The 27,878-nt window shown below is 41.4% G+C and overlaps 1 protein-coding gene across 1 annotated transcript in view; it reads left to right on the top strand.

Moving 5' to 3' along the window:
* The window catches only part of PAPSS1 (3'-phosphoadenosine 5'-phosphosulfate synthase 1), an 82,677-nt gene that overhangs the window by 22,945 nt on the left and 31,854 nt on the right, over nucleotides 1–27,878 (top strand). The window contains exons 6-9 of the mRNA XM_015417041.1: nucleotides 16,309–16,422; nucleotides 20,030–20,141; nucleotides 22,071–22,276; nucleotides 23,682–23,811. Coding sequence (XP_015272527.1) covers nucleotides 16,309–16,422; nucleotides 20,030–20,141; nucleotides 22,071–22,276; nucleotides 23,682–23,811 — 562 coding nt within the window. The remainder of the gene's footprint in view (nucleotides 1–16,308; nucleotides 16,423–20,029; nucleotides 20,142–22,070; nucleotides 22,277–23,681; nucleotides 23,812–27,878) is intronic.

Below are 27,878 nucleotides of genomic sequence, written 5' to 3'. Positions count from 1 at the left end.
GATTAAATCTAGGATAGCAGATCCTCTGGTTCCCACCTCCACCTTCTGAGATATGAAGTTGTCGGCAAGACTATTCAAGAATCTGCGGGATGCCCCATGTCTAGCAGAGTTAGATTTCCATCAAATATGAAATCTCCCATAACCACAACATCCTGTCTCTGTGAAAGTTTATCAGGCTGTTGTACAAATGCATCATCCAAATGCATCATTGGAGGTCTGTAGTATACCCCCACAACAATATCCCCTTCTTTTTTCCCTCCCTCTATCCTTACCCACACACTTTCAACAGGGCAACTCTCGAAATCCTGAATTTCAGTGCAAGTGTATTTATTCTTGACATATAGTGCCACCCCCCTCCTTTTTTGTTTATTCTGTTCCATTTGAACAAGATATATCCTTCAATCGCTGTGCTCCATATATGAGACTCATCCCACCAAGTCTCAGTGATACCTATCAGATCATACTTACTTTCCAATATTTGAAGTTCAAGTTCCTCTAGTTTATTTCCCATACGCTGTGCATTAGTATAAAGACATCTCAGATTACAGACATCCTTTCCTACTATAGGTCCCTTCAAATTTACCTGAAAATTACTGAACTCACCTCTCTCCCGTTCATTTATTCTCTGGTCACTCCCTTTCTTGAACTTAGTGTTGGGGTTGCCACACAACATCAGACTTTTTCTTCCCACCCCCTATGGCTTCAGTTTAAAGCCCTTCTGATCAGGTTTGCAAGTCTTCCAGCAAAGACATTCCTCCCATTCCTTGTAAGGTGCACCTCATCCATTGCTAACAGTCCTTCATGTTGGAGGTATATACCATGGTCCAGGAAGCCAAATCCCTCTCGATGGCACCATCTACATAACCAGCCATTCACCTCCAGTATCCTTCTCCCTTCCAGTTCCATGGCCCTCAACAGGTAAAATGGAGGAGAACACCACCTGTGCCCCCAGATCTTTCACCTTCTTGCCCAGAGCCTCGTAGTTTTTGGAGATCCATTCAAGGTTTCTTCAGGATGTATCATTTGTTCCCACATGGATCAGCAGGAGTGGGTAGCAATCAGAGGTTTTGACCAGTCTTGGAATTTTCTCAGTCACATTTCGGATACACGCTCCAGGAAGACAACAAACCTCTCGAGATTCCTTGTCCAGTTTGCACACAACTTCTTCCATCCCTCTCAGTAGGGAGTCCCCAACCACCACTACTCGTCTCTTCCTCAGTGGGATAGCTTGGTTCCTTCTCTGCTTATGTGTTTGTGTGTCAGTCACATCCTTTTGATCTCGGAGTGTGCTATTCTTCCACCATCAGAAGCGGCTGGTAGCGATTTTGCAGCTCCACTGGCTGTGAGTATTTCCTGATTATCTTACTCCTTGTCACATTCTTCTACTCACCCACCTGTTCCTTGTTACTTCCTTCCTCTTGCTTAGGATTTGCTAGCTCTTGCTGTTCTCTTAGGAGCCCCTCTTCCTTCATGTCAAAAAACCTTCCTCCCTCCCTGATGTTCCTCAGTGTACAGATTTGTGCCTCGAGTTCTCCGTCTTCTCCTCAAACATTCTTATAAGTTTGCACTTGCAGCATGTATAATGCATTTCTTGGCAAGGCAGAAAAATGATCATGGCACAACTCTGGCAAGTCACTGGAATAGATCCTTTGTTATCCGTCTCCCTAGAAGCAATTCTATGTTCTACAGCCTCAGGAACTTCTGTCAAAGTTCGACGTCAACTCTTGTTGTGGTGATGTACCCTGGAGAGTGCACTGATCCTGCTTCCCGGAAGTGTGCACACTAGAGTCCCAAAACCTGTGTGTTTCGCCATGTAAAACATGTTCAGAAAATGATCTTTGGGCCTTGTTAAAAGCCTTAATAAACAAATCATGTTACTATTTAAAACAAAAACTAGATAGTCTGTTTGTCTTTTCTCCTATGAATTGTTTGCTTCCATTTGGGGATTAGCAGGAGAAGTCAAGGTACCATTTTACGAAACAAAAATATCTACATAGCTTAGCATGGTTCATAGAGATGGCAGAGTCTAGGTTTCCTCGGTGGTGGTTATGATGATTATTTATCGGACTCCACTAATCCTTGCTTATGTGACTCATTGCATTCAGCTGCTGTACTTAACTCGTAGTTATTTGCATTTTTCAAGTGTGTTTTTTTGCAAGGAGTAAAGAGCAGTGCTGGAAAGAGAGAAAGGGGGCAGGAAACAAGTAGGGATGAGAGGGCTTTTGCAGATTCATACTTGGCTGTTTTGAGAACAGCCTGTGTTTATCTTCAGGGCTATTCTCTGCTATTACAAAAGTTTAGTAAAAAAAAATCTCTCCTCTCCCTCCACTGCCCATAGAATCTCTGGATATCAAAATAACAAAACTTAATAGAAAAGAGAAAAAGATGGCAACAATTATGTACAGGCTCACTTTGAGGAATCTTTTTGGGTTGATTTTTTCATGTGTGTTGTGTTGTGTATCACAACAGAGATCAAACTACAGCTTATATGGCAAGTGAGATTATACTCAGAAGAATGTTCTGTGCTCAACAGCAGTCTCTTTTCTGAGTGATCTTAAATTTGTTTAGCATAACATAAGTCACTGCAGAATATGTAAATCTGCAAAAACACAGTTTCTACTCATCTGTGGAATTTATTTACAGCCTATAGAAATGTAGAACTTTTCATATACTGAGTGAAGGCAATATTAGAAATATCGGGTTGGCCTAGGCTTCCCAATTCCGGTGGCCGGTGGATCAGGCCCCGTGGGGAACCCCACCCCAGCGTGCGCGTCACCAGGAAGTGACGTTATGATGCCGGGCATGCTGGGGGCGGGGCCACGGTCATCCAAGGGAAAACTCTATGGTTTTCCCTCGGATGGTCATGGCCCCGCCCCCAGCATGCCCGGCGTTATAACGTCACTTCCTGGTGATGTGCATGCGGCGCGCGCGCGCTCCAGCCGCGGACCGGGAGTCCCCCGGTAAGTACATTTTTTGACTTGGCAACCCTAGGTTGGCCCCAAAGGTGCTCTTCTGCCACTGTAATGATGCTTATGCTACTGTGGTGGCAGCTCTGTTGATGGTGGATGAAGGTAACATTTGCCAACCCCTTTTCCCACCGTGCACCCCCTCATTGCCTCCCATGGTGTTGATGAGGGGTCCTGTGGTGGTGTCTGGAATCAAAATGGGGGGGGGGGTTAAATGGAAAGGGAGGCAGGAAATCTCCATTCTGTCATCTTTGCTCATGGTTCTTTGGATCCAACCGATATTATGCAGTACATATACACAGTTATGTACTACTTGCATAAATATTAAAAATGTTAGTCAAATTGCAAAATGGAATAAGAACAATACGCATGACATGCTGCTGATGTCTTCCTTCATTTTCATGATCCAAGTCATCATGAGCAAAAATTCCTTTTTCTACGCAGGTTTTGAGACCAAATGTGGGTCAAGGATTGGTGTGCAAAATTGCATACTCTTCTCCTAGTTCTGGCTTTAGGCACATTAGATCTCCCTGGGACATTATACCTGGTTGGTGCAAGGCACAGAGTGTACTTTCACAGATTATTTACTCTGCCATCCACTTAGTAGTGGAATTGAATAGTATAAGTGGATAATTCTCCCTTGTAAAACTGACAGCACTGACTTGCAAAAATGGCCAGGGCTTTGTTCACTTTTGGCTATTATTTTTCAATGGGTGGGAAAATCTACAGCATTAGTTGCACCCAGTATTGATAAGCAGCCTGATTTCTTTGTGTTAGTATGCTTTGGACTTTAAAAAAATCTCCTGTGAAACTTGTAGAAAACAATTTTTGGCTGCGGTCACACGCAACATTAGCCACGCAAGAGATACGGAAGACAAGCGGAGTTTCCGGTCGCGATCTCACCAGCACATCTGGGAAGCGTAGTGCTTCCGTGGCACAACTGAGGCTTCCTGCCGAAAAAGCGCAGCAAAAAACTAGTACCTTGGAGGTACTAGTTTCCAGAAACTGCGGGGCAAGGGCGGGCGTCTGATCGCGTTTCCGGTGGTATCCGGCGCCCGCCCATGTCCCCTTGCGGAAAAGGGTTTTTTTCCCCCCACGTCTCCGTGGATGCGCACACGCACCCAACGGAGCATGCGCATTCGTAGTGTACACAAAAAAAGAAAACCAGTTCGCCGCGCCGCGCGCTTCTTCATTGCGCGCAGGCGTGTGTTGTGATCGGCACCTCTCCCTTGCCATGGAACCTCCACAGTACCTCCACAGAACCTCCACAGTAGGTCTGATCGCTTTACTGCATGTTAGTTTGCCCCGGGGCAAACAGCCACACTTCTCCTCTGCAGTTTCCTGCCCGTGTGACAGGGGCCTTTGTTTAATTTCTGATTTATGACATGAATAAGTACAAACCCTAGCATAAAAGTTGGCAGGCATTAGTTGTACAGGTGAATTGTACCTCATACTCTAGCATGGGCTTACGCAGTTATAAAAATAAGATGGTCACAAGTTTTGTTGGAAGTGCTAAAGACACTCCCTGCTTAGGACTTCATTTGGCTTGCCCTGTCTTCATGGGAATGGAACCATCACAGGCCAATAAAGAAGCACATGCATAAGTGAGCCAATCTTGCAGTGGACGTTCTGTTCTGTTGACAGAAATATTTTCTATTATCTGAGATTTACCCCTCCTTCTGACTCACATGTGCTATTAGACCCTGCATGTTCTACAACCCTGGGTATAAACTGTCCAGGGGTCGGAAACAACTTTCCAGGGGTTAGAGGGAAACACATAAAAATCTGCTAAACTTACATCACAGGGACAAACCCACTGCCTTTTATTGTGACTAGAAGAAAGCTAAGCCACAGTAATCCTCTCTGAATTAAAAACTCAGTTCCTTAGTTCCAATATGTTCGGAGGAAAGGCTAAGAAGAAGCAGTGCTAGATTTGGGATGTGCATGAATGGGTTTATGCATGTTCTATGACACTGATACATTTATTAATCAAGGCACCACTGGTCAGGACTAACTCTATTAGTGTTTAGATCAAAGGTTTATATAGAGCAGGTTTTCCATGCAGTGGCACAGTACATGAGCGGGGTCACAGAGTATTAGCAGAATCACAGAGTCTTATTTATTTATTTATTTTCTTTGATTTATATCCTGCTCACCTTGCAAGCAGGTTCAGGGCGGGTTACAAGGTCACATAAAATCATGACAATAACAGAATCAAATGACATATAAAAATTCAGAAGGTTAAAATTTAAAATAGAATGTTAGTGGTGGGGGTTGTCTAACTGACTCCCCCCGCCTGTGATTATGTAACCACAGCCTCCTTGACAGATGGCTATTCAGCCATCTCTTATCCTAGTTCTTAAAGTCTTATCCTAGTTCTTAAAGACCTCCAGTGAAGGACAGTTCATCAGTTCCAGTGGCAGTCTGTTCCTCTGCTGAACAGCTCTTTCTTTTGGGTAGTTCCTCGTAATATTTAGTTGACATTTACTTCCTTGTAATTTTCACCTGTTAGTTCTAGTCTTGACTTCTGTAGCAAGAGCAAAGAAGTCATCTTCATCTTCTGGCAGCCCCTTTCAGGTAGTTCAAGACTGCGATCATGTCTCTCCTTAGTTTTCTCTTTTCCAGGGTAAACATGTCCAGCCTTTTCCACCTTTTCTCATGTTGTTTGGCAGAAAAATTTGTACAGAAATATTTTAAATAAATAAGGCTTGGTCTCCAGACCCCTCACCACCCCTGTCGTCCTTCTTTGTACTACTGTTCGGCAGTGCTGTGGAGACTTTCCATTCAGTGAAGCTGGTTCACAGGTTGATTGACTGTTATGCATTATGTCCTCCTGGTATCTTGTTTCCCAAATGTGTTGGTGAAGGAACACACGTCTCTAAGTTGAAACCTATACCTTGCATAGCATCGTTTTCACTGTTACCTTCTGCATTTATATGCCCTTTCTTCAAAGCATCGGTGTGCAGAAGGAGTTGAATTTTATTTAAATTTGTTCACTCATATGATAAATCAGAACCAGATTGTTCTAGTTACCACCAAGTAAGTCCAACTTAAGCTTACTAAAATCAATAGCCTTAAAAGTGCCCAATAGAAGTTAACTTGTGTCCTCTGACTGTTTTCATGGTTTGTTGACTTGCATATGTAATGTGTGCATGGCTGTTCGTAAGGGATGAGTGCCTATTCTTTTGGTTTGGAAATACATCCTTGTTAGCGTAACCATGATTGGGTCTCTGCTGTTGAAATTGGTGAGCTGTGTCATCAGTAGGATATTCTCCAGATCCTAATGACGTTCAAAATGTGTTTCCTTTCCGTCAAGAAACAACATGATATGTTGTCAGCTAGAGATCTGTGCAGTTGGTTTAGTTGTGTCCTTTCTACATGACCCATGTAACATGACTCATGTAACATGCCTTGCTTATTACATGAGTAATTAAAATGTACTTGCAATTGTTCCCATGGTAACAGTATAGAGTTAAATTTTAATATATACAAGAATTGTAAATTCTGTCCCTAAATTGTTGCTGTAAGTACTCAATCATTTAATATTCATCTTTATATCGTACCAAAATGGCATTGTGCAAGACATTGTAACTATGTAAATTAAATTTTCACTCCCCCTTAATATTGTATACTTTTGCAATGTATTGAATATCTAATGGTTAATAAATTCTAATGGTTAATAAATGAACAATTTGCATCTTAGGGAACTGTAGCAAAATGGAGAGTAAGGAAAGTGTTAAGATAACATCATGGATCCTCGATTGAAGCACAACCTTCAGGTGGTCACTAGATGGCCTGCTAACACAGCCTTTTCGCTCAGTCCCATGTGTCTCAAAGAACCAAGATTTTTCTTGCCTCTGTTTTTAATCTAAAGCGATGCTTTTAAAAGTTGTCTTTTATATGTACCAGGAATGCTAGATTTACTAGCGCTATAAATTTATTCAAATGTTTCTTCTTTTCATGAAGCCATGGTTTAATGTTCTGAAATAAATTGCATACTGTGCATGAGTTGGGCATCTTGGCCCAATTTTAAAGCTCTCTTGAGATGTCTTTTGTGTTTGCATGTTTGAGGTGGTGGTTGAATGCAGGTATGTACCAGGATGGTGTGTTGGGTGTATTGCATAGTCGAGGGAACAGGCTTGGAGTGAGCCTTGCCTGAATTAAAAAACAAGACTGAAATAGAGAAAAGTGCCTCATAATTTGTGAAAGTAGAATGCTTTAATAAAATATTTAAAATGCTTCTTTAATATAATAAAATGACTTGTCCATTCCCACTTGCTTTTACTTTCAAAGCCAAATACAGGAAGTTTAAGAGTGTTATATATGCTCTATCTCTCTTTATTGTTTAAGAAGAAATTTATCCCTGCTAGTTTGATGAGAAAAATTCTTTAGTTGAAGCTATTTTCTTTCCTTTTTGGAAGAAAGATCACAGCATATTAGAAACTGCCTCTGTGTCAGTCTTGCCAAAAATTCTTCTGACCGTATTTTAAAATATAAGCTTAGAACAGAGCTGTTAAAAAATAAGAATAAGCCACTTATGTTTGGTTGTAATTCTTAACCAGACCTCTTACCCACTGAAAATTATTCCAGTGAAACCTCTTCATATAAAAGATGCTGTTAAAATGTCACTCTTTCTAAAGCTGTTTCCCCAATCAAATACTTCTGTTTTTGAAAAACTAATCTTTCTTAGCAAGTGTTGTTTGAGAAAGAGCTTGCTTATAGGTTTCTGCAACTGGAAACTAAGGGACAAAGAAAAGTGCAGTAAAATTCCGAAATATGACTTTAAACTTCACAGAAGTACAAGAACTTTTGTCCATTAATGGAAACCGTCACTGGTATCTTAAAATGTAACTACTGAATTGGATCCGTTTCTCTTCTTCCAAACTTAATGCGACTTTTTTCTTTTGGGAGGCTGGTGTGGTAGAAGGAAGAACCACTTACCCTGTTGCATGCAGTCATTGTGTAATGTTTGAAATACTCATATGTTTCATTTTTGCAGCTGTGAAGGGATTAGAAGCTTTAGTTGCCTGAAGTAACCTTCAGATTAGTAGTTAAGCTTAGTATTTTTGTGGAAGATGACCCTAAATTGCACTTGCTTCCTTAAAGCTGGCATAATTCTACTTATTAAGTCACCATTCTCATGGAGATTCTAGGCAGATGGTGTGAGCTTCCGTGGTAGAGTGTGAGCTTTCATGGGTCACTGCTCACTTCTTCAGATACCTGTATCTGGCAGTTTTCCAGTGACTCACAAAAGCTCAGCCCCTGCCACAAATTTTGTTAGTCTTTAAGGTGCTACTGGACTCTCACTCTTTTCTACTGCTACAGACAGACTAACACAGCTATCCAACTTGATCTATCTCCATGGCAGATGATACCGTGTAAGGCAATGCAGTCAAATAGCATAACCGATCCAACAAACAATGCAATAGAATTAGAATCACAAATTTAGTAACACTAAAAAGTATCCGGTTCCGGGTAGCGACGAGAGCAGACGTGGGTAGGAGCTGCTGCTCACAAAGCTCTATTTCTAAAGCTGATTTTGAGTCTTCCAACACTCAAAAAAGTTTTCTTTGGAGAAGAAAACTGTGCAGGAAGCTTGACTTTGTAGCCAGGCAGTGAAGGCAAACTGCCTGGAGGCACAAAGGTGCTTCAAAGCAACGGCTATTAGAGACACCCGACAAGAAAAACGCCGGGTGAGAAGGCGCACCATAGAAGGACCGCGGGAACCAAAAGGAGTCGACAAACGAAGGGAAAATAGACCTACAACCGAAGCTAAGTATCTTATAAGTTTATATTTAGAAGGCAAGCTAAATTGATAACAGCAGGGGAGGATTAGTGACTAAGGGGAAAAGGGCGAGTAGCACTTTAAGGCGGCCATTAAGAGTAAAGTAAACCCGAGGGACGAGATCTGAGACAGAGAGAAAAGCTTAAATAAAATGTGAGGAAGTTAACAAAAACAAATAAAAATAAAATATTGCTTAGGTACCTCTAGAGATTACATTGTGGCTTCTCTTGTCTTTTTGTTGGAGGTTGGGAACGAGGCGGCAGTCCTGAAGTAGAGCGGAGGGCGACGGCTGACGCAAAAGAGCGGAGGGCGGAGGCGGCGGCGGTAAACGGCGGCGGAGAACGGGCGGAGGAGCGAAGGAGTGAAGGGCGGGGAGAGCCAAGCCGGGAGCTGTTTCGGGGCCGGGCGCAGCTGAGCGGAGCCGTGGAGATCGGGAGAGATCAAAGGCAGCCGAGGGGAGCCGAGACAGGAGACGAAGCAGGAAGTGCGGAGGGGGCTGAGCCGAGCAGAGTCGAGTGGAGCCGGAAAGACCCGAACGCATGGGCAGAAGAGGAGATAGGGCCGGAGATTGAAAGAACACTGGCAAAGACCACAAGAGGGCAGAAGAGAGCAACGAACTTTAAAAACTGAATAGAGAGTTTCTGAACGGAGGGAATAGAGAGAATAGAGAGAACGAGCAAAATAAAGAATTTGGCAGAAAACACAGGACAGAAACTAAGGGGTGAAAGTGAGAAAGAGGCAACTGACAATATAAAAACAAAATAGGACAATATACAGAAAAAATAGAAATATAAGGGGGGGCTACAAAAGGAGTATAAAAGGAGTATTGGAAAAAGGAGAAAGGTACAAGAAGTATATATACTATTTAAAACAGAATAAAAATAAGAAAAACAATTTAAGATACATGGCCACAGGAAACACTGGAGCTGGTGCTAGTGGTGCTAGCGGTATTAGGAGAACTTCAATAAAGTCACCAGGGCAGAGTAGCCTACAAAGTCAATTAAAATTCAACACAATGACCACGTCACAAATGAACCCGAAAGAATTTAAGAGCCTAATGCAGAGGAATGCCTAGCAAACTTTGCAGAAGCGACGCTACCACCTTTGATAAGGAAAGAGATGGAACCTATGCAGACTCAAATTCAGAATCTAACTCAAAAAATAACCATAGAAACAGAAGAAATTAAAAAACAGATCAAGGAAAATAAACAAGAAATACTAAAAATAGCAGCAGCAAGCTCCAATATGGAAGAAAAAATGAAAGATATGGAAGAAGATGTCCAAGAAGTAAAAGCCAAGACAGATTGCATAGAAGAAGCCCTGATGGGACTAGAGATGGAAAAAGCAAATCTAATGATCAGATGCCAGAATGTACCGGAAAAAATAGGAGAAAATTTAAAGGAAATAATGATTAAAAACATATCGGAACAACTAAAGGTGGCAACAGAAGAAGAACTAGAGAAGGAAATGGATCAGGTATATAGGAAAAACAGTTCTTATGCCAGGAAAAATAAAGTCCCCAGAGAGGTCTACATGAAATTTGTAAGGAAAAACATGAGGGATAAAATACTGAGGGAAGCAGAAGGAACAAAAGTGGAAATACAAGAGGCAGAAGTAAGGTTCCTGAAAGAAATACCTTGGAGAGTTCGGGAGAAGAGGCAAAGCTATACAATGTTAACGAAATTGCTAAGAGATAATGATGTGCAATATAGATGGCTAGTTCCAGAAGGAGTTCTATTCACATACGAGGGGAGGAGACATAGAATAGACTCGATTTTTAAGATAGAAGACTTCTTGGACAAAAATGGTGGAAAAATGGGCTGGCAGGGAGAAGAGGAGAGTGAAAAGGAAGAAGAAGACGTAAGAGAAGAAGCAGAGACAGCAAAGGAGAAAAGAGAAAAGAAACAAAGAGAAAAAAGAACTTATCACATACCATCACATATATTAACCAGAAATCAGCAAAGAGCAAGAGAGCAAGGAAAGAGCTACGAAAAGTAAAATGGGAAAAACAAGACATCTAAAGATATTCTCGGCAAATATAAATGGTTTGAACAGTCAATTTAAGCGGAGAAGAATATACCATCAATTAAGAAAGCTACAATCAGAGATAATATGTTTGCAAGAAACGCATATTAAAAAACAGGATCAAAAATATCTAGAAAACAAGAAGTTAGGCAAACTATTTGTGGCATCAGATGTAACAAAGAAAAGAGGAGTAGCAACATATGCCAAAGAGTACTTAAACCCGGAAATGGTCTACGCAGCAGAAGATGGAAGGATTTTGATAATAAAGATCACAAGACAGCAGAAAAGGATATTAATAGTAAACATCTACGCACCAAATCAAAACCAAGAACTCTTTTTTAAGAAATTAAGAAATGTATTAATGGAATATAATACACCAGAAATATATATGTTTGGAGATTTCAACGCTGTAATAGATGGGAGTAAAGACAGAAAGACGCAAGCGAGACAGAAGAATTCAGGAAACAAACTACCAAGAGAATTCTTTGATATAATAGAAGAGTACACCCTTGTAGATGCTTGGCGAGTGCGTAATATAGACAAAAAGGACTATACATTTTACTCAGCAAGACATGGCTCATGGTCCAGGATTGATATGGCGTGGATGTCAATCACCTCGGTTCCAGACATAGTTGAGGTGGAAATTTTACCCAACACTTTTGCTGATCATAGTCCCATGATGGTAACGTTAAAGGATAGACAAAGAAAGACAAGATGGAGAATGAACAAGAATCTAACAAAAAACAAAGAATTTGATAAGAAAATTAAAGAAGATATTATAAATTTCTTTAAACAAAATATACAGCCGGAAACACCAATAGAAATAGTCTGGGATACATTCAAAGCGTATTTAAGAGGATGCTTTATAAACCAAGAGGCCTGGAGAAGGAAACAAAGAAGGAAAGATTATGAGAAAACACAAAACCTAATACTGAAAGAGGAAGAAAGACTTAAAAAGATACCAATAGGCAAGGGAGAAAGCCATACCAAACTAAAGCTACTACAGCATCATATGAACTTAATATTAAATCAAGAATTGGCTACGAGTATAGAATACGCTAAACAATACTATTTCGAGAACGCAAATAAGCCAACAAGATGGTTGGCATATAAAATTAAGAAGCAGGAAGAAAGAAAGGTGATAAAATCTCTCAAAAACAAAGACGGAGAAGAAATGTATGGAATAGAAGAAATAAAAAAGAGAATAGAAGAATTCTACAGGACACTTTATCAACAAGATAAGCAAAATACTGAGGCAGTATGGAAATATATTAAAGAGACAAATAAAAGGAGATTTAATGAAGATCAAATAAAGATATTAAATGATCCCATTTCTATCTGCGAAATTACAGAGGCAATTAAAAGACAGAAGACAAATAAATCGCCAGGACCGGATGGGATTCCGGCAGAGATATATCAGAGATATGAAGAACAGGTTATACTGGTACTGAAAGATCTACTACAAAACATAATTATTTCTGGTAAAATACCAGAAACTTGGAATCAAGCCATAATAACACTGATACATAAAGCAGATACAGATGGGACAGAAATCCAAAACTATAGACCAATATCTCTATTGAACACCGACTATAAGATCTTCGCATCTATATTAGCAGCAAGAATGAAGAAAGTACTAGCACAAGTAATACACAAAGACCAAGCCGGATTTCTACCGAAAAGGCACTTAAAGAATAATATCAGAACAATTATAAACGTTTTGGAGTACTATGAGATGAACTCGGATAAGGAAATGGCACTAGTATTCCTAGACGCTGAAAAGGCCTTTGATAACGTGAGTTGGGAATTTATGATCCAAAAATTAGAAGCCTGGAAGTGTGGCTTAAACTTTCTAATGATGATTAAGGCTATATACAGTAAACAAATAGCAAAGGTACAAGTAAACAATGACATGACGCAAGACATCGAAATTCAAAAGGGAACTAGACAGGGTTGCCCGCTGTCCCCTTTACTTTTTATCTTTGCTCTAGAGACATTAACAGATCAAGTAAGAAGTAACAAACAAATTAAAGGACTTAAGATAAAAGGAGAAGAATTTAAACTGCAAGCATATGCTGACGATTTGGTGTTTATACTAGAAGACCCAATACCCTCAATAACAAAACTGACCCAAGTAATACAGGATTACGGACAAGCTGCGGGACTGAAAATAAATTTTTAAAAAACTAAAATATTGACAAAAAATTGTGTTAAATCACAAAAAGATAATATTCAAGTACTATCGGGAATGGAAATAACCAAAAAGATTAAATATTTAGGAATCTAAGAGTGTTATATATGCTCTATCTCTCTTTATTGTTTAAGAAGAAATTTATCCCTGCTAGTTTGATGAGAAAAATTCTTTAGTTGAAGCTATTTTCTTTCCTTTTTGGAAGAAAGATCACAGCATATTAGAAACTGCCTCTGTGTCAGTCTTGCCAAAAATTCTTCTGACCGTATTTTAAAATATAAGCTTAGAACAGAGCTGTTAAAAAATAAGAATAAGCCACTTATGTTTGGTTGTAATTCTTAACCAGACCTCTTACCCACTGAAAATTATTCCAGTGAAACCTTTTCATATAAAAGATGCTGTTAAAATGTCACTCTTTCTAAAGCTGTTTCCCCAATCAAATACTTCTGTTTTTGAAAAACTAATCTTTCTTAGCAAGTGTTGTTTGAGAAAGAGCTTGCTTATAGGTTTCTGCAACTGGAAACTAAGGGACAAAGAAAAGTGCAGTAAAATTCCGAAATATGACTTTAAACTTCACAGAAGTACAAGAACTTTTGTCCATTAATGGAAACCGTCACTGGTATCTTAAAATGTAACTACTGAATTGGATCCGTTTCTCTTCTTCCAAACTTAATGCGACTTTTTTCTTTTGGGAGGCTGGTGTGGTAGAAGGAAGAACCACTTACCCTGTTGCATGCAGTCATTGTGTAATGTTTGAAATACTCATATGTTTCATTTTTGCAGCTGTGAAGGGATTAGAAGCTTTAGTTGCCTGAAGTAACCTTCAGATTAGTAGTTAAGCTTAGTATTTTTGTGGAAGATGACCCTAAATTGCACTTGCTTCCTTAAAGCTGGCATAATTCTACTTATTAAGTCACCATTCTCATGGAGATTCTAGGCAGATGGTGTGAGCTTCCGTGGTAGAGTGTGAGCTTTCATGGGTCACTGCTCACTTCTTCCGATACCTGTATCTGAAAAAGTGAGCAGTGACTCACAAAAGCTCATACCCTGCCACAAATTTTGTTAGTCTTTAAGGTGCTACTGAACTCTCACTCTTTTCTGCTGCTACAGACAGACTAACACAGCTATCCAACATGATCTATCTCCATGGCAGATAAGGCAATGCAGTCAAATAGCATCACCGATCCAACAAACAATGCAATAGAATTAGAATCAAAAATTTAGTAACACTAAAAAGTATCAGACATGATATGTTATAATAATAAATAAATAAAAAGTATCAGACATGATATGTTATAAACAGTGCAAAACATGGATTTCAGAAATAGAAAACAGCGTCATGGACTTCAAACCTATTCCCTTCATAAAAGCACTTTCTATTTCATTGTACTACAGCCTTATTCCCTTTATAGAAATACCTTCCTGGACAATTCCATTTTACACAGTTTGCGGAATAATAGAAGTGTGGGGGCCTTTCTTAATGCAGTGATGTTAGAAACCCTTAAAATTCATAGTTATTTGAATGGATGGCCTTTTGAAATCAGTGGGGGCTGCTACCAGTAAGCATGTTTAGTTAATAAGATTACGTTTGACCAAATATTATTGAAGTTGAGCCCTTATTTGCTGACTATGGCCTCAGCTCTGCTTATTTCCCAAATTGCCCATCCAGTGATTCTCATTATAAATGCTTAAGAATTATTTTTGTAAAAAGAGGGAAAGATGGATGACTGGTCTTTGTACCTGCCAGTCACGAATATTTGTATTTTTCTTTAGAACATCAGATATTCAGAATGGGTCAAAATCTTTGCTGTATTGGTTTTTAGTGTTTTGACTGATTCTCCTTTGCTGGCTAGGCAGCCCATCATCTTCACATGGCAGTAGTTGCTAATTTCCTTGGTTAGTTCTTTTCCACACTAATTTCGGTGTGATGTGCCCATTGTATCCTATTCAGCTGTGTACCCAAATTACGCTAATTATGTTTGGCAAGAGGGTTCCCAGCGCATCCGGTTTCTGTACCTCTTAGCAGTTTTCTAGCACGTTGCAGAAGATGTTCCAGTCTGCATATTAGTTGCGAGTAATGGAAGAACTTAGGTTTATGTTATGATTTTTGAACGACTGGCTTTTTTGAAGAATGCCTGTAGTATGTTTTTCCAGTTTCACAATCAAAACCGTAATTGACATTGCCCCCCAAAGAAAGAAAGAAAAATTAGTCTGCTTAGGCACCAAACATACAAACTGTTTTTAGTTAGTAATAATGTCTGGACGCATCATTGGCAAAAAATTAACTTTGTGGTGACTCCATCACGTTCTTTTCCCACTTGAATGTTGATTGGATTGTCTGTGTACTGCTTGTACTGTTTGGCAAGTGCTGCATTAAACTGTTCAAAATGTTTCTTCTAAAGCAGGCGGTGCAGTCGTACTGCTTGGTGCCACACTGTTGGGCACCATATTGTAACAGAGATGAGGGCAAAGCAGTGGTGATAGAGTCAGGGCAGATGGGAGGAAGCATAGGTGGTTCACACTTGCTCTGGAGTCACTGCAGAGTTTCTGAGATGCAGGGATCATTTCCTGCAGGAGCACACAGGAGCGGAGCTCTGGCAGTAAAGAGCCCAGGGGGCGGGCACATGCAACAAGCCCCACCCCCTGCTCCCAGCAGCCCTCAGTCAGAGCAAGAAGCAACCAGGTAAGTTGCAGAGCTCCCCCCGCCCCCCCGGTCCAAAACAGTCCAGTGGCACTGTTAAGTCCAAGTTTTATTCAGGTACAAGCTCTCCCTCCTCTGCGAGGACAGATCTGCACATTCCTCCCCCCCCCAATAGCTAGCAATCCAAAAGAGTCCAGTGGAGCCTGAGTGGCGGGTGTTGCCTTCTGACACACTTCCGGTGATGTCAGGGGGTTTGGCATGCTAATGAGTTATGCTAATGAGCTCCTGCACCTCTTTTTCTACGAAATGACCCCTGCTGAGAAGTATGGTCCACCTGTGCATCAGGAGAACATACACAATATGCACATGTTACCCACATATATATATTCCTGCATGTGGGACCCAGAGGCAGTGACAAAGGAAGCATGAGTTGCTCATTATCTAGTGCAGTGTTGATGAAAGATCACATCAGCTCACAGTGTCAGGAAAAACTCAATTATTTCTTCATCTATCTCAGTTACCACTGGATTTCCCAGCAATCGTGGCCTTGAGCAGCTAGGATTGTTTCTGTCGAGAATTCTAATACAGGCTGAATCTTAATTGGGGTGGCTTTTTAAAAAAATTAAAAGCAACACACAACCCAACTACAGCATGTTAAAATAATTGTTTTCCCTGTTACCAACGTTTGTCTTTTTCATAGGACATTGTGCCAGTGGATGCCTCGTATGAGGTTAAAGAACTGTATGTTCCTGAAAACAAGCTTAAATTGGCCAAAACGGATGCTGAAACTTTGCCAGCCCTGGAAATAAATAAGGTAATACTGACTTGCATATTAGTCCACAATAGCCTGCAGGGGCTTATGTTGCGTCACTGATAGGACGAGAGCAGGGGTCCCCAGCCTTTTGCAGTCTGAGAGGACATTTGGAATTCTGGCACAGTATGCCGGGTGCAGCCACAAAATGGCCACCGCAGGAGGCAGAGTCAGCCACAGAATGGCTGCTGCGGCTTCCCAGTTACGCAGTGGAGAGGGTGCAGTGGTGCCTAGAAGTCCTACATTGGGGACCCCTGGATTAGAAGAAAAAGATGACGGGTCATCAGATTTGTAGGTGCTTTTGCCTGCCATGACTGAGTGAGCAGCAATTTACTGGTGTCAGGTACCAAAGCAGTTGGTTAATGCTTGCATGGCTCCTTTTCTAAGGATAAAGAACGACACACAGTTCTTCTACTTTCCCATCCTAAGGGCATGGTTAGGGATGGACACAAACCTAAAAATTCCGATTTGGTTTGAGGCTCAGGGCAGCCCCCAAACCGAAGCCTGCACTAAATTGAGCCAAAACTGCCCTGAACCGGCCCGTTCAGAGCCACGGCCAGGAGAAAAGGGGGGGTTGCCCACCTCGAAGTGGGGGGAGCGAAACTAGCAGGTTTATAGCCTGCAGCCACTTAAATCTAAAAGCTGATGGGCAGACCCACACCATTGTTAGGTTTAAATGGCTCACAGCCCTTTTAGCCTAACAGTGGGGTGGGTGCACCTGTCAGCTATTAGTCTGAAATGGCTGGCAGCTGTTTCACCAGTCCATCTTGCTTCCCTCTGCTTGGGGGCGGGGCGAAACTGACGATTGAAATTGCTCACAGCCATTTTGGCCTAACAGTGGGGCAGGTACGCCCATCAGCTGTTAGGTATAAATGGCTGGCAGCCATTTCACCAGTCTGTTTCACTTTCCCTTGCTTGGAAGTGACGGGGTGTGTGTGTGGCAAAACCGAACGGTGAAATGGCTTGCAGCCATTTAATCTAACAGCAGGGCGGGTGCACCCATCAATTGTTAGGCTGAAATGGCTGGCAGCCATTTCACTGGTCTGTTTTGCTTCCCCCCTTCAAAGCAGGAGGAAGTGAAACTGACCAGTGAAATGGATGCAGACCTGGTCTGATCACCTGTCAGGTTTAATGACCTGAAGAGCTGAACCGAAAAAAAGTGCTGAATTTGGCTCGTGAACCATTGTGCCCATCCCTAAGCATGATTTCATTTCTTAAGTGCCAGTTGCTTTCAGGAGATTTGCCTTTCTAGTGATCAAGGAATTATATCACTGCTGACATTGTGGCTTTCTATAGTATCTCCACTGCACTTGGGTAGTTGGTATTTTGATTTTATCCTGTTTGGGTTTCATGCTTAGCACCTTCCTGCAGTCTCCTTTTTTCATATTGGTTAGCCATTAGTTCTTGCTTTTTAACTAATTCACACCTTTTAGGGCCTTTGCCTCCACCTTACTTAAATAACATTTTCTTTTTTCTAGTCCTGTACTTGATGGTAAGGTGGTGGCACTTCAATACCCTTGCCAGTTACTTACATCCATATATGTGTGCCTCTCTCTCTTTTTTGTTCATGTTAGGCCTACCTCCAGTAAAAGATTCTGAAGAAGTTAGCTCACCTTTTCTTACAAACTCAAAGATGAACATAGAATTTAAGTTAAATAGATGCCATAAGTATTGCCCTCTTTGGATGTTTTGAGGTTGTCAAGTGCTCTTTAATTCTCCAATTGTCTTAATTTTTCCCTTTTATGTAATTTCCTTTCTATAATTTGTCCATTGCCTTGCTCAGTTAAAGCCACTGATTGTAAATTGCTGGGTTTCTTTCATACACCTTTCTAAAGATTTGTAAGTGAAAGATTTGAGAAGACTTGTTCATCAGTTGCTAAATGCTAAGCAAATGGATAACACAAAGTGTGGGAAGAAAAAAAAATCCACAGAGTTTAATAGTCTGTCTGCAAACCGAATGTTAAGCTTGATCCTATACTGAAGTTCATTGTCCCTGGAAAATGTGGCAAATGTTGCATGTTCATGTCCTTGATGGAGCTTTTAACCTATTCACAGAAGTGGCAATATGTGCTGTCAATTAGTTGTAGTTCACTGGTGTTTTCTGTTTAAAGAGAACATTATGGAGCTGGTTAATCAGTGGCTTTTAACACTGGGGAGTTGGCTAAGATACAGTACTTCTGCCAATGTATATTGATTTTGTAAATCTCCTTGGGCTGATTTTTTTAAAACATGTGAGTTGAGGACATGTGAGTGAGCTAGCAAATTTTGAAGAACAATAGTAAAATTGCTAAACTGAGAAGCAAGTTCCACTTAGGCTGTAAAATTTTGCTGCTGTCCCAGTGATCCCTGGCAAATACCAAGTTATTTATTGTTCTGAACTTGAGCTAGATTTTTGCTAGACATTGGAAGTAGGAAAGTTCTCCCAAGGTACAGCATTGGTTTGATAAAGTAAAGAAGATTTTTGTCTTAATTAGGCTTACTGCCTTACAAAAAAATATATAGATGTCAATCAAGTGGATGTGTTGTGGTATCCAACTGTGTGCCAATGGAGGATGGATGTGACGTGTCTTCCTGTCAGACTGGCTTTCTCTCTTTGGTACATGAGCTTGTTGTTCTTACCATTGCATTGGTTTTCATGGCTGTATAAACTGTAAATTTTCTGAGATATTTGGACTTATTATAATTTATAAATTTGTATTTAAACAATAAAATTTACAGTCCATGGGCAATGTTCCCTCTAAGCTGAGTTAGTGTGAGCTAGCTCACACTAACTCAGCTTAGAGGGAACACTGTCCATGGGTATTTTATAGTAAGCTCTAGATTGGTTTTCCTGGCATGCCGTTCCACATTTTCCTATCACTTTGTCCCTTACGTGCAGTGTACAGAGGGACATTGACAAGAAAACAATGGTGGCTTGCTACTACCTCAGGCTGTTCTTTAGGATATATCCTGGTATGAAATGGCAGCACCAGTCAATAGTTGCCTTTATCCAACCAAATAATTAAACACCCTTGAACTTTCTTTTTAAAGGGTGGCAATTTTTACCCATTTCCCCCTTCTTGCTGCAGCCTACTCAGCCCACTAAATTTTTGAACCTGAGGGTCAAGGGATTCTCACGAACAGCATAGTGGGGGGGGGACCTGCAGTGGGAGGACAGAAGCAGTGCAAATCACCACCCTCCCTTAGAAAAACAAATGCCCTTAAGTCTTCAGAATGTGGATGGGTGCAGGCCACTGCTATTACTATTATTAAAGTTATTATTGGTAATGATCATCGGTTCTTCCAAAGAGATCATGGTAGCATACATGGTGCTTGTCGCCTGACCAGCATGTCTACTCCAGCAACAATTCTGTGATGTTGATTACTCTGAGAGATGGTTCCAGGTGACCCCAGTAAGAGTGTAGTGGTTGAGCAGGGATTTGAACCTGGGTTTCCTCAGTCTTAAGCTCAAAATGCTACACTGCCTTAACTGTCAGTGTTGCATAAAAGCCACACTTGGGGAAAAATAGTAATCACTCTTGTTTTGGAAGATTTGCTCCCTTTTTATAGTGGCAACATAATTTAGTGAAAACTAGAGCTAATTGAACATTAAACATATATCTGTTTTCAGGTGGACATGCAGTGGGTGCAAGTTCTGGCAGAGGGCTGGGCAACGCCACTTAATGGCTTTATGAGAGAGAGAGAATATTTGCAGTGCCTTCATTTTGACTGTCTGCTTGATGGTAAGACACTTTAAATATAGTGGGCACCTAATTTTACTGGCCACTGGAATGTTAAAGAGCAGCTCTTCCTTTGGGCACAGTAAGCATGGCTGTGCCCTCAGCTCATGTTCTGACTTGAAAAAAACATGTTGTAGCCATGGCTAGAAAACAAAGAACTAGAAGTAGTGATGAACCCTGTCTAGTAGGCTCAGTAAGCATTGAAAAAAACATGTTGTAGCCTTGGCTAGAAAACAAAAAACTAGAAGTAGTGATGAACCCTGTCTAGTGCCAAATGGCAGAAAAATGCAACTTTCTAGGTTTGATATCTTTTCTGCCATTTTAAGAAGTTTCTACTTTTAGAAATGCTGTGGAAGGTTCTGAACTGACTTTTAAAATGATAAACTCTGCTTAGCTGTTGAATATCATATGGCACATTCATTGGCTGCTTCCCTGCACTGTGTTCTATGGTTATATCTAGCTCACTCCTTACCCCAGTGGGTGCATGCTAGTTATTCTTTTTTTTTTTTTTCTTGTCAGACACACTGGGTATACTCAGATGGAAGCATGTTAGCATCTTCCTTCTTTCTCATGTTCCAAACTGAGCCTTACATTCTGGTTGGAAACACTGGGGGCGCTAAGCCTGGTTTAAAATTAAACCCTGCCTCTACTCTCCCCCTTTTTGTTGTGGAAAAGAGGATTGCCGCTTTGGAATTGTTTCAGGCTCAATGCTCGTATTCCATCCCCCCCCCTTCTTTCTTTTTTAAAACGTTCCATTTCATTTCAAAGTTGCAGACCTGAAAATACATTTTGCATAGACTGGAATCAATCTCAAGCAGAGGAAACAATATCAAATATATTGAAAAACGAATGGCAGTTTTCCAGTATATTTTATATAATATTTCTCTTTGTGTTTCTGAGCATTAATACTGATATTTAGGAAGGACAGCTGGGATTGTTATATGGGTAGTCAAGCCAGTAACATTCTTTTAAGCACTTGAAAGTTTCTGGACTTACTTAGAAAGCTGCCATGAAGAGGAGTGTGAGCCAAGTGCCCACTTCTTTCACAAGGAAGTTGCCACCTAAATGAGTACCTGGATGTTACTTCCTTGCTGGCAGCTCAGCATTCTTTTTGAAGCTCACAGGGAGTCCAGCAAGTCACAGTTAACCTCTGGGAAGGAAGTAGAGCTGTAAAGAAACCAAGGCTGTGTCAGAAGGGTGGAGGCAGCATCCATAACACGTCTTTTCCATAAATGCCTAAAACCTTTGGATCACAGTGTGTCTCTTTTGAATGAAAATCATTCCAAGCGCTCTCAGTTCAAGTACTCTGTAAGCATCAAATCAAATTCAGCAAACCTTGAAATGTTAATGCCTGACATTTCTTTAGTGTGGAGGTGCTTGCTTTCACATGTTCCCCAATGTTGGTGTGAGCAATTTGCATACAGCACTGTTAGTTTTCCAGCTTTGGAGGCAAGGTAGTTCCTATGTGCTGCTACAAAAATGTGGCCCAAACAAGTGACACAATTTAAAAAGTGTTTATAGTTCTTTAAAATAGCTGCAAGTCCCTGATCCAGACTGGGTCTGCGCACGGTGGCTCCAGGAGCTCATCCCCCCCCCCCCCCGTGTCCCCCCGGTCGCCTTTTTCAAGTGCTGAAACAGCCATGGACGGGAATCACTTGTAGTTTGGCCCACAGGAAAGGATAGTCATGTTTGTGATGTTTGCCTAGGTGGCAATGGGGAAAAGTGCAAGTTGAAAGATCTGCCAAAATATATTTGTGTCCAAAGAAAGTGAAAGACAATGAAATGCAGAGAGCCTTATGGAAAGACTGTGCTCTAACATAGGGGGTTTAGAGCAGTATCCCCCCCCCCTTCAAGGCATCTGGAAGACTTAGGAGGAGATCAGTTGCTCCAGTACAACTGGTACCAATTTTGTTGTTTCCTTTTGCCCTACAGGGGGAGTTATTAATCTCTCAGTGCCTATAGTGTTGACAGCTACAAAAGAAGACAAAGAGAGACTAGATGGCTGCACAGCTTTTGCTCTCATGTATGAAGGTCGGCGTGTGGCTATTCTCCGAAATCCAGAATTTTACGAGCATCGCAAAGAAGAGCGTTGTGCCAGACAGTGGGGGACAACGTGCAAGGAACATCCCTACATCAAGGTAGTCTTTACAAGCTGATCTTATCTTAATACAACCCCCCCTTTTTAAAACCTTAATGACATTCCATGTTGGTGAAGAACCAATGAAAACCCTGATCCAGATTTCCTTGATAATTCCCTTTTGCAGATTTGTTTTATTGATTTGTGTTCACATAATGTTGTTGTTCAGGCTGCGGAACTTTGATCTCCATGACCGTGTGCGCATGGATGTGAAAGAGGAGGCTCAGGACAAGTCCCCGTAGCCTGCCAGTGAAGATCAGAGAGAAGTTTGTCCTCTCCTGTGGTTTATAAAAACAGCCTTGTGTGCAAGAGACCTAGAGGAGAACACAGCAAAATGAATTATTTAGCAGCGATGACAGGAAAACAGCTGGCCTTTCTGCCGTAGGGCTTGGCTTGGTCTGATCAGAGTATTTGTGTCCACTCTTCAGTTCATCCTCCTTTCATCCCAACAAACAGTTTTTAATGCTGCGTTGATGCAACTTCTTAATTGTCACTAAGAGCCTACGTATCAGGCTTCGGGTTCTAAAAATGTAGTTGAATTCTGGCTTCTGCTCCTGACATGTTCTGTCTGGTGAGATGTCAAGGGTTAGGGGGCAAAAGGGACTTTTGTTAGGGGTAAGTCAGGAAAGGCAGGACTAAGGAGCCATAGCACTGGCTACGTAGTCAGTAGGACACATGAAATGGCAATCTACTGTTGGCAGTTTCCAGCAGTGTGTGTGTGTGTGTGTATAGACTTTCCCCTTATATAGTAGCGTCTAGTCCATGAACGTATATGCTGCAATAAATTTCTGTGAAGGCTGGACTGTGTAAGATCCCCCTCCCCACCCCCAGCTTGACCTCAGGTGTTCTGTACCAAATCCCTGTTTTTCTGGATTTCTTTAGTTCTGAACTTGAAACAGAACCTGGGCCTGTTGGGGAAACCCATGTATCCCAGGAAGCTCATAGGTTACCCCAAATAGCATTCTCTTAGAGTAATCCTGATTGGGATATGCATGTTCAGTAATTTAGGAGAATCTATGTGTAACTGTTATTTCCAACACCGGATGGGGACCTAGACCCAACCTGTGTAGTCTGTAATGCATGGAGAGGCCCTAAGCGATTCAGTTTCCAAGTGTAATGTGCAAGGCAAGAACGTTTGAGATGTTCAAAGTAACTGGTGATTTTTCTTTTGTGTAGCTGAGCTAAAAGTCTTCTTTCTTGTATGTGTGCTAATGAAGTGGTTCTGTCTGTCTGTCTGCTCTCTATCTTCTCTCTATCTTTATTTATCTTCTTTCTATCTGTCATCTGTCTATCTGTCCACTGCTCATACAGCTATAGCCTTGAGCAGAAAATTAATAAAATAAAATAACGCCTTACTTGATATTCTTCTGCTGCTGCTGAATTGGTTCTTTCCTTTGACTTCCTAGATGGTCATGGAACAAGGCGACTGGCTTGTGGGTGGTGATCTGCAAGTGCTTGATCGAATTTACTGGAACGACGGCCTTGATCAGTACCGCCTCGCTGAACTCAAGCAGAAGTTCAAAGACATGAATGCTGGTGAGTTCTTGCTTTGGGACTGACTGCATGACACCTGCTGGTAGGCAAGAGAAGAATCCAGCTCTGTACTAACCAAAACCTCATCAATGTTGCCTCAAATCACTAAAGAGAAACCACCAGTGGAAACAGGTGATCATTTTCTATCAAAATGAAACTGCGATGGCTGCAGTCCTAGATAATGGTAATGTTCCATGGGGAAGAAGTATATATGGGAAGCCAGAGTGGTCGTTCACCCAATCAGGAAAGACATTTGTGTCTTTTGAAGGTGTGGTCAGCTGCAGTGAAAACTTGCGAAATACCTTTGGCTACAGGAGAGCTTTTGCCCTGCCCTGCTGCCACGGTGCAGGATACTGACCTGTCTTCTTTAAGCCAGCCTGGTCCATTAGCTATTGATGTTTTCTCTGTTTCACTGCCCGACAAGTCTTTTAGTACACGCACAGTTTCGTACGCCATGAATTCTCCAAAATTGGAACAAAACACATCAGCCTTCCAAGGAATTTTTACTGTGCTTAAAAATGTGTCCATTTCATCTGAAAAAAACAGTTTTGTTAGCTTCACAGCAGAGTAGAGAAAAGCCATTGATGTGTTATTTTATTTGTTTTCCGTTTTAATGTTTTCATGTTAAAACAATAAGTAACAGACCAAGCAGGCAACCGTCTGGCAGTGTGTGTATGTGTTTGTTCTGTGCCGTTCTAGCTGGGACAGCAAGAGCAGCCCTGCCACTTAGCGCTAATAGGTGTGGGGGAGGAAGTTCAAAGCAGAGGTGGAGAGGAAGCTGAAACTCTTTTTTGGAGTTAGTAGGCCTGCCATTTGCTTTAGCTTGTTGGATCAGCGAGGGCGAGTCTTGATGGATAGGCCAAGATCAAAGGGTGCACTTTGAGATCAAAGGGGTGCACTTTGTTTCTAAACCAGCTTTGGCCCTTGTGTTCCTGTAACGGGGTGGGGGTGGGGGAATGAGTTTGATTCCTGCCACAAAAGACATTTCTGTCAGTGGAACAAGACTCCTTGCCTCTTGCCTTCCTGCTGCAAGCCCAAAATACTGTCCCTAGGGGACAGGAGACTTCAAGGAGAGCATGAGTGAATTGGAAGCCCATACCAGGAGGCAGGAATAGGTAACATTTGTTTCCTCTCTTTCCATTAGCAGAAATTTACTGTGAAATCCCATAAACTTCCCTGTTAACAATGAATTGCAGCTTTTTTGGCGTTCTTGCAAAAAAAAAAAGTGCATGTGTGCTAAGTGCCATCAGGTTGCTTCTAACCCCGTGACCTAATGACCTCTAAAGCATCCTCTTTTTAACTGTCTTGCTCTGGTCTTGCAAACTGAGGGTTGTCCATCCCTTGTTGGGTCTTCCTCTTCTCCTGCTGCCTTCAACGTTCCCTAGCAGTGTTGTCTTTTCTAGTGACTCTTGTCTTCTCATAATGTGACCAAAGTATGACAGCCTCAGTTTAGTCATTTTAGCTTCTAGGGAGAGTTCAGGCTTGATTTGAGCTAGAACCCACTTAGTTGTCCTTTTCGGTGGTCCACGGTATCTGTAAAACTGTCGTGCAGCACCGCATTTCAAATGACTCCACTTTCTTCCTGTCAGCTTTCTTCGTTATCTAGCTTTCACACCCATGCATAGTGACGGGGAATACTTTAGTATGAACTATCTTGATCCTTACACTCACAAATCTTTTCCGTCCTTCATGGCTGCCCTTTCCAGTCTGTCTCCTGACTTCCTGGTTGCAGTCTCCCTTTTGGTTGCAAAGAAATACCCAACCTTCAGTACCAGTATATTCTTGAGGGTTACATTACATTTATTTGCATTGAGTTGACTGCATAAATTAAGTATGGTGAAGGGTAGATACTGATAGTGCAGTCTTAGGCAGAGCTACTGCAGGCTAAGCCCACTGAAATCAGTAAGCTTAGACGTCCCTGGCTAGGATTGCAGTGTTAATTGGCTGCAATTTTTTTTGCATTGTGAATAGTCTTAATTAGAAGAATGTTAGCTCTTGTAAGCCTTGAGAATGAGAAAGCTAAGCCTATGACTCAACACTCTAGTAAAAAAGGGCAACAAACAACATAGAACCATATCTTGTGGATGAACGCAGTTTGCCAGCAGCAGGGTTGTAATTTTATGAGAGGCAATGGCCCTGCTCCAGTGATAGTCATCCATGCAGTTTGCCAGCAGCAGGGTTGTAATTTTATGAGAGGCAATGGCCCTGCTCCAGTGATAGTCATCCATGCATGGAAATGCATTGCTGGGCATAAGGGTGCCTGCTGCATGGCTTGAGAAACTTTCTGCATGCATCAGCTGGCTTTCGCTTATGTAGTTCTCAGTATGTTCTTGCTCTGTGCTCTCTCAACCTTCAGTACCAGTATATTCTTGAGGGTTACATTACATTTATTTGCATTGAGTGAATAGTCTTAATTAGAAGAATGTTAGCTCTTGTAAGCCTTGAGAATGAGAAAGCTAAGCCTATGACTCAACACTCTAGTAAAAAAGGGCAACAAACAACATAGAACCATATCTTGTGGATGAATGCAGTTTGCCAGCAGCAGGGTTGTAATTTTATGAGAGGCAATGGCCCTGCTCCAGTGATAGTAATCCATGCATGGAAATGCATTGCTGGGCATAGGGTGCCTGCTGCATGGCTTGAGAAACTTTCTGCATGCATCAGCTGGCTTTCGCTTATGTAGTTCTCAGTATGTTCTTGCTCTGTGCTCTCTCCCATTTAGATGAGATCGGAGTTGTTCAGACTCTCTAATGGGAGCACTATGTATGACAGTATGGGCAATAGCTAGATGTAGCATTTCCCAGATCAGATATGTGGTCTCTGTGCTCATTCAGAGTGCAGTTAGTGCATGGGAATCAAATTGTCTTTTCCTTTTCTTTGCCCTCTGTGCTGCTGCCTATCAGGAAACTGATACTTTATCTGTGCTAGCTTTGAAAACTTCTAAAGGTCAGGGGTGGGTGGGTGTGCACATGCACTTTATTTTTTAAATAAATAAATGGCGGTATACGGAAGTTTGCTTGATTACAACAAATGCACTGAATGGCCAAGGAGTCTTTTCTACCCTTAATGTCGGTTTGTTTGTTGCATTCATAACAGGAAGAGGTGAGAATTCCTGCAGATGCAGAGGATAAATTCTTTGATTCAGATATACGAAAAGAATACCACAGGAGTTAGTCTAGTTGTACCTTTTGGGGATCATTATCAAAATTACTCTAGATATATGTTACTCTTTTTTTGTTGTTCCCTGATGGAGAGCTGACTGGTTGAACTGAAGTGGGATATCGATTTCAGAATCTGTAAATTTTGCTTCTTTTGCCTCTGGATGCTCACCTTTTGTGATGCTGTCTTTATAGGGTGTGGCGTCAACAGCCATTTCCTAATTTAGAGCGATCTAAACAGGCAATTTTAAGACACTGCGTGATGTTCCCAACTGTTTTGGTATGGTGACCCATAAGTCCAAATTTACTTGCTACAGTGACCTATCCAAGGATGGCCCAAGGTGTTTTGGCACCCTGGGCCAAGGAGTCTTTTCTACCCTTAATGTCGGTTTGTTTGTTGCATTCATAACAGGAAGAGGTGAGAATTCCTGCAGATGCAGAGGATAAATTCTTTGATTCAGATATACGAAAAGAATACCACAGGAGTTAGTCTAGTTGTACCTTTTGGGGATCATTATCAAAATTACTCTAGATATATGTTACTCTTTTTTTGTTGTTCCCTGATGGAGAGCTGACTGGTTGAACTGAAGTGGGATATCGATTTCAGAATCTGTACATTTTGCTTCTTTTGCCTCTATGGATGCTCACCTTTTGTGACGCTGTCTTTATAGGGTGTGGTGTCAACAGCCATTTCCTAATTTAGATCGATCTAAACAGGCAATTTTAAGACACTGCATGATGTTCCCAACTGTTTTGGTATGGTGACCCATAAGTCCAAATTTACTTGCTACAGTGACCTATCCAAGGATGGCCCCAAGGTGTTTTGGCACCCTGGGCAGACTATGACCTTGGCACCCATCTAAGCTCAGCATTCTGTGTCCTATAGTGCCCAGCTAGATGTTTTTGAGAAAC

Source organism: Gekko japonicus, unplaced genomic scaffold, assembly GCF_001447785.1.
Source record: "Gekko japonicus isolate JY-2015 unplaced genomic scaffold, Gekko_japonicus_V1.1 scaffold628, whole genome shotgun sequence".
In the NCBI taxonomy this organism is placed as follows: Eukaryota; Metazoa; Chordata; class Lepidosauria; order Squamata; family Gekkonidae; genus Gekko; species Gekko japonicus.
The sequence above is the reverse complement of the archived record's forward strand: the minus strand, read 5'-3'. Positions and strand labels throughout refer to the sequence as shown.